Genomic DNA, 7141 nt, shown 5'->3' with positions numbered 1-7141 from the left:
AACAGAACTTTGTTAAAAGAGCAAATGCAGGGCACTTGGGGCTACTAAAAAAAGAAAAAGAAAAGAAAAAGAGACCTTCAGGTCTTCAAATCCAATTAAGAAGACAGAACACATACATAGTGAAAATGACTTCGTGACATTCCTTCCCCCCCTTTTTAACATCAGGACCTTTTCTTAAAGAGTATGTTTTATAAACAGTGTAAACTGAGTAGTTGTTGCTGAAAGGCAGCAAAAAAAGAGCGGCGGGGCCGGGGGGGAGGGGTGGGGGGCGGTGACAGAGGGGTAATCCTGATGGCCTTCATGTAAGAGGTAAGGTGGGAATTTCTTGGCCACAAAGAATTCGAATTGAGATGAAGGAGAAGACCCAGACCTCTTTCCAGTAAGGATTTGTAAGACAACATCTCTACCTAAGAAAGACGAACTCCAAATGCAAAACGTTATTCTTGCTAGACGGGAATGACTATGTAGTTATAATAAAACAACCTGGCATCGTGGGAAGGCAGGAGGAATCTCCGCGAACTCTGGGGCAAGCTCTTCGCACCCCGTTGCCTACTGTTGGCTTTTCGGCGAGCCTAGTGAGCTGCACCTGGCCCCACGTCCGGGAGAGTAGCATTATCTCGGGGTCGCATCCTGCCAGCCTCCTGCCCTGGATGACCACAGAACAGAAACCCTCGAACCCAACCCCAGCTCAGAACTTCTAGGAGAGCCACCGCTGCCATATAGGCCCTCCATGCGACTCTGCCCAGAATCTGGCGACTTTAAGAGGAAAAGGAGCCCCCAGCCTCAGCTCTTCAACGAATGAGATAGTACAGTCCCCCAAAAGGCAGACAGGCTCCAAGAAAGCCCTGCAGAAAACTAATGACCATTCCCCCGTCCCGTGTGCGCCCCTCTCTTCCAGGTCACTCCTTGAGCCCACAGCCCTCTCCCAAAACCCCTGAAGCCCGTTTTGGCCCCCGACTAGATTTAGGTCAGAAAACAGACACTAACGGCTCTCCTTTGCCTCAGTGAAATTACTAAGTGGAATTTATTGGGCAAGTCCACGCAGGGCGGTGGGGAGAGCCGGTGTCCGGGGCCCTGGCCCCCGACAGCTTTAGAAGCCGGGCACTGGCCAGGGCTCCGGACGAGGGCTGCCCATAGCCCGGACTCGCCAGCCCCACCCCGGGAGCCTTGGCCGGTCCACAGGGCTGCCGGACCCGCGTGGCCGCGTGGACTCCGTTCCCCAGCCGGCCCTTCGCTTTCACACGATCCGCGGTGACTGCACCAGCTCGAGCGCCTTTAAAGGGCCACACACGCCAGCCGCTACTATAAAAATGTGCCCGGCGGCACAGCTGCAGAAGGGGCACCGCCGAGCTACCGAGAGGAAGCTCGCTCTGCCCGGCTGCCCTCTTGTAGTCCGCCGGCGAGGGGCAGTTCCCGGTGAGGAGGAAGGGAGCAGCGGACGGCACAGCACCCGCGCGGGCCCTCCGTGAGTATCCAGTTCAGATTTTGCCACCAACTCGCCCACGAGCCAGGACATGTGCTAATAATGCCCTAAGCCGGTTATAAAGACGTGGAAATTGAGGGGAGAAAAAAAAGGGAAAAAAAGGGTCTGTCCTTCCTGGGATTCCTAGCCGAGGCCAGTCTGCTGCTGTGTGCGTGTGCGTCAGGGCTCTCCGGGCGGCAATGGGGGCTTGAGAGCCGGGTCCCCAGCGCCGGGAAGGGAGCGCGGTGGCCGCCACCGCCACCGCCACCGCCCCGGAGTCCGGCGCCGAAGCTGCGGGCGGGCGGGCGGGCACCAGCTCGGTCCGGGGCTGCTTGGCGCGGCACTGTGCGGTGCAGCGGCGGCGCGGCGCGGCGCGGCGCGGTGCGGTGCGGGCTTTTCCCAGGCGCCCCGGGGTCGGGTGGCCACCAGCGCGGCCGCGGGCGCTGAGCGCGACCGGTTCGCGGCAGCAGTGGCGGCGGCGTGCGTGCCAGGGGCTGGGGGCTCCGCCGCCTCTCCTGCGGCTCACCGAGCTCCGCGCTTCCCTCTCTCCAAGGCAGGCGGCTTCTCAGAGGTAAGCCGGGCCGCCGGGCTGGGCGCCGGGCTGGGCAGCGGGGCCGAGGACTCCCGTGGAGCGGGTGTGGGGAGTGGGCGGCCACCAGGCGGGCCGGAGGGTTCTGGGGAGACTTGTTTTCTGTTGGAAAGCTGCTCTGCTGGGGGCAAGGGGCCGCCCGCCCGCCCGCCCGCCAGCGCTCGGGTTCGCTCGCCAGCGCGCCCCCCTGCCGGCCAGCGGGGCCGGGTGCCCGCTTCTCCCGGGGAGACGGCAGCACCTTTTCTCCCCGCGCCCGCGCTTTCTCCAGCTTGGCTTCCACCGACTTTGCTAATCTCCCAGACCGCATCTGGACGCTCTGGCTCCAGAGCTGCACAAAGCTCAGATTTACTTCGGGAAATTGAGGCAAGAGGGGCTTTTCGGGCCGAGTTCAGCGGAATTGCGGGATGGAAGTTAGCGAATTTGGGCAACTTGCCTCTACTGCCCAGTCGACCTCAGCTCTCCCCTCCCCCGACACACGCCCACACACACACACCCACGCGCACACCCCTCTCCCTATAAACGCGGGCTGGCGAGCCGCGCGCCGAGTCCCTGCTTCGCAGAGCACCGGACTTGGAGTCAGAGAGACCTGGCTGCGAATCCCGGCTCCGCCACTTTCTAGCGCTGTGACCTTGGGCAAGTTACCGCACCTCTCCGAGCCTCTCTCACTCTTCTCCTAGCGGGGTTTTAGCACTGACCGCAGGCGGCTTGGCTAGGGGGTAGGCTCAGCCTGCTGCCGCGTCGGATGCTCAGCGGGCGCTCAGTAAGTGTTGATCAGGCGCGGGAGTGGCCGCCGCCGGCGCCGGAGTGCGGACTCGCCGCGGAGGCCGACACCCCGTGCCCCTTCCTGCCTGTCCATCCTGTCTCTACGATCAGTTCCTGATACAGCACTTGCGGGAACGGACGCTCAGGTCCCCGGTGGCCTGGGTGCTCGCGCCCGCCGTGCAAGGGATGCTCCCGGCCGCCCCCGGTTCCGCGGCTCCATCTGGGATGCGGCGAGGAGGGCAGCCGAGCTGTCCGCAAACAACGGGCCTTTAGTTTTCAGGTGGCGAAACTGACTGGTCTGGTTAGAGCGCGTCCAAGCCAAGCCGCAGTGCTGTTTGGATTTTTAAATTTCTCCTTCTGAGTGAGAAAATAGCAATCGAGATGGAACCATCCGGTTGGTGCCATTTTAACTTTTGGTCCCCCAACAGGTTAAAGATGAGGCCCCCACCTGCCTCTCCTCTTTTCCCTCTCCCCTTTCCTCCCCTGTCTAGGCGGGAGGGGGCTGCTCACCCAAGGGAAGGCCTGAAGCGAAGAGCGGGCAGCGGGACTGGGAACTGGTGGCCGGGGGCCGCCAGGCATCAGCCGGCGAGGAGGCACTTGTTGCTCTAGGTTTCCCAGCCGCCTGTCGCAGCCGTTTCGCAGTGGTCAGCTCGCGGCTTGGAGAGCGGGCTGGGACGTTTCCGCGTTGCCAAGTTTTGCCCACGAACGGGCTAGAGGGTGGTGGAGGAGGGCAGAAAGCCGGGGAAGCAGAGCCAGGGATGCCGATGGAAATGCGATTGCTTCTTCAGACGCATTCAACAACACTTACTGAGCGCCTATGGAGCACAGACCCAGGCTGGGGTCAGGGTGGGTGGTGGGTCAGTAATGGAAGGCAGAAGATCTGAATGGACACAGGGTGTCTTCTGGGGGAGCTCCCAGATTGAAGAGGGAGGCGCAGTAAAATGGTCTTCCCCCACGAACTGATATCAGAATAGAGATAGTTTTTTTGCTCGTTCTCTCTTTTGATTTTTCTAATGTTTCTCTTTTGGTTTTGCTGTTGTTGCTGCTGCTCCTGTTGTTTTTTCTTCGTTTTGTACATTCGGGTACCAAGCGGCAAAAAGGAGAGGAAAGGCTGGATAGGAACGGGAAAAGATGGACAGGGCCCCCAGACATTTTTCTTAGGACAGGAAAATTGTCTGATACTGATTGTGCTAGGGCTCTTGAAGACGACGTGTGTTAGACTCCTTGTCTGGTGATCACTTGCTTTTGAAATATTTTTCTATGGTTGCCTCAGAGAAGGAGCAGGGCTTCAATCAAGCAATGATGCGGAACCCAACAGCTGATATTTTTTCCTCATGTTTTAAAAAAAATGTTTACCCCTTTCTCTATTTTTCCCTCCCCCACCCCCCATCCACCCAAGTAAGCAATACAAAGATGATACAGAGAGGTAGTAAGTGGCCACTTTCTAGAAGTGTCTGAGCAGATTCTTAATGACCGCTGCGGAGTGGAGAGTGTCATGGAGAATTCTAGCCTCCTTGGAAAGATTAGAGACTCTTTTTAAGGTCCTCAAGATTCTTTGGACCAAGAGGTATTTATAAATATGAAATTCTACATCTCTAATTGATCATGAAAGCTAGAATATATGGGGCTTTTTTTTTTTTAAGAGATAGGGTCCTGCTATGTTGCCCAGCCTGGTATCAAACTCCAGGGCTCAGGTGATCCTCCCACCTCAGCTTCCTGAGTAGCTGAGACTACAGGAGGGTGCTACTGTGCCTAGCTATGGGACATTTTTTCTTCTTTGTAAACAGGCCTCTAGGAAAATAAGTTGAGATTTTCAGAGGTTTGTTTATTTTCTGGTTTGGAGGTATTCTTTTGCCCTCATTCCCTTATCCTTTGGCACTTGAGCCAGGGAATCACTTCTTTGGAAGCCTTTTGAATCCAGCTAGGTATGATGACTTAGCCAGTGGTCTGGTGAGGCATGTGACCATAGGGGTGCTAGATTCTCCTCCCAGAACCGCTGCTACCTGACTAAAAAGCCATTGAATCTCTGTGCCTCACTTGTCACTATAGATGGGAATGGCTGGACTCAGGTTTCTTGGGTAGGCATCCTAGGAAAGCCCAATGCTGGGGCTGTCTTGGAGGGGGCTTGAGACATGGAGGAAAGTGAGACATTCCTAGCTTCTCTGGCTCCAGCTGCCTCAGAGCCCCCAGACCACCCTAATCAGCCTGGCTTCTCACAGGCATGCCCAAGGCCATGCTTTGGAGCTCCATGACATTTGCACTAGAGACTTGTTCTTTCCCTGTGCTGCAACCTCTAGCTTTCTAGGTCTTCCTTGCCCTGACTTCTCACATTCTCCCAGTCCCAGTGGAGGCCCCAACTCTCCAGCCTGGATGCTAGTAGCACATTGAGACAATATGTTGCTTACTCAGGGACATTCCTGTCCTCTGAACCAAGAACAGTGCCACCCTCACCCCCACACATACACCTTGGGACTGTGAAGTCACTTGCATGAGGAAGCAGTGTGTCCCATCTTGGTGATATGGGTAGGTGGCTGCCTGGGCAGTACCTGGCCGAATCAAGCACCTTTCCTGCCTCAGGCAAAAGTTCCAGCTTGATCTCCTCCCTGTGCTCGGGTGATCTCTGGTCTTGGCTCTAACTCAGTCACCATCCTTGCCTCGTAGCTGCGTGGCATTGCCCTGCTTCGGGCTTTGCTAGTGCTTTGCTGGTCAGTGAAGCCTTTTGCCCTTACCACTGCTTCTTCCTCACTTGCAGCACAACAGCTCCAGCTGGCAGCATCGCTTCCCGCCAATTTATCCAACTTCTGCCAAGGCTCTGAAATGCCAACAACGTCGAGGCCTGCACTTGATGTCAAGGGTGGCACCTCACCTGCGAAGGAGGTAATTTTTGCCATTTTACACATGAGTCAGGGAAAGACAAATTTTCCGGGGTCATGGGCCAGGCCCTCCTAGGTGCATTACCCAGTGTCCTTGAGCAGAGAGGAGACAACAGGACTATCTCTGGGGAGAATGAGAACAGCTTCTGCCTAAATTGTGGTTGGATTGAACCCACTAGGGGTGTTGAAAGATGGTGGGGAAGGGAGCAGAGAAATCGAGTTGGAGCAAAACCACTCTGTTGAAGAGACTCAAGTGAGGCTGAGAAGAGGGACAAGAGGTGCCCTTTTTAGGATGGTGAGGTGGAGGCTATGGGGAAGGAGCTGAAAGCATTGAACCCACTTAGGATGGCAGGTGCTCCAGCACTATAACTGGGCTCTGGCCTCAGTGCTCAGAGCCATGGCAGCAAAAGGATGCTTGAGGTAGGAGCCTAATTTTCAAGGGGGTCTTCTTGCTACCTCTCCACCTCTAGTCCCAAATGAAGTGCAGGTAGGAACCTTCTAAATCTGCTGAATATGAAGGACAAGCCAGGAGCAGGGTTACTATGGTGTGCTTTTCTCTGTCTTCTAGGATGCCAACCAAGAGATGAGCTCCGTGGCCTACTCCAACCTTGCGGTGAAAGATCGCAAAGCAGTGGCCATTCTGCACTACCCTGGGGTAGCCTCAAATGGAACCAAGGCCAGTGGGGCTCCCACTAGTTCCTCGGGATCTCCAATAGGCTCTCCTACCACCACCCCTCCCACTAAACCCCCATCCTTCAACCTGCACCCCGCCCCTCACTTGCTGGCTAGTATGCAGCTGCAGAAACTTAATAGCCAGTATCAGGGGATGGCTGCTGCCACTCCGGGCCAACCCGGGGAGGCAGGGCCCCTGCAAAACTGGGACTTTGGGGCCCAGGTGGGAGGGGCAGAATCACTCTCTCCTTCTGCTGGTGCCCAGAGCCCTGCTATCATCGATTCGGACCCAGTGGATGAGGAAGTGCTGATGTCGCTGGTGGTGGAACTGGGGTTGGACCGAGCCAATGAGCTTCCGGAGCTGTGGCTGGGGCAGAATGAGTTTGACTTCACTGCGGACTTTCCATCTAGCTGCTAATGCCAAGTGTCCCTAAAGATGGAGGAATAAAGCCACCAATTCTGTTGTAAATAAAAATAAAGTTACTTACAAAGAGATGGGCCAACTAGAGGTGTTCTTCATTGAGATCTAATGATGTGTAATATGGTCCGATGTCCCTTTAGCAATTCTGAGGCCCATGGCGGGGTTGTGAGTGGCTAGCTGGGAAGGAGCTGGACGGGATGGAAGGAGAAGGGAGGGTGAAGGGGGCTGTTCACTGAATTCCTGCTGCCAGCACCACTGTGGCTATCTCCTCAGGAGTACCTGGTCTCATTGCCCTAAGACTCCAGGAACACCATGGCCTACAGGGGCTGGTTGGGGGCTTTCTTGGAAGAGAGACTGATCAG

The 7141-nt window shown here is 56.2% G+C and overlaps 1 protein-coding gene across 7 annotated transcripts; it reads left to right on the top strand.

Moving 5' to 3' along the window:
- Nucleotides 1-1332: 1332 nt before the first annotated feature.
- CITED1 (Cbp/p300 interacting transactivator with Glu/Asp rich carboxy-terminal domain 1) lies at nucleotides 1333-6861 on the top strand. Of its 7 annotated transcripts, none has more exons than XM_054472586.2 (4): nucleotides 1333-1465; nucleotides 3087-3207; nucleotides 5566-5690; nucleotides 6255-6861. In XM_054472586.2, the coding sequence occupies exons 2-4, from the start codon at nucleotides 3195-3197 to the stop codon at nucleotides 6774-6776; spliced, it is 660 nt and encodes a 219-aa protein (XP_054328561.1). In that variant the 5' UTR covers nucleotides 1333-1465; nucleotides 3087-3194; the 3' UTR covers nucleotides 6777-6861. The 7 variants fall into 7 exon arrangements, with proteins under 7 accessions (XP_054328561.1, XP_054328565.1, XP_054328564.1 ...); XM_054472589.2 differs by having other exon boundaries at nucleotides 1352-1465; nucleotides 3094-3207; XM_054472588.2 differs by lacking the exon at nucleotides 1333-1465 and adding an exon at nucleotides 2554-2684 and having other exon boundaries at nucleotides 3094-3207.
- Nucleotides 6862-7141: the final 280 nt, after the last annotated feature.

The sequence above is a fragment of the Pongo pygmaeus genome, chromosome X, assembly GCF_028885625.2.
Source record: "Pongo pygmaeus isolate AG05252 chromosome X, NHGRI_mPonPyg2-v2.0_pri, whole genome shotgun sequence".
Lineage (NCBI taxonomy): Eukaryota > Metazoa > Chordata > Mammalia > Primates > Hominidae > Pongo > Pongo pygmaeus.
Note: the sequence above shows the minus strand (reverse complement) of the source record. Positions and strands in the feature narration are given on the sequence as shown.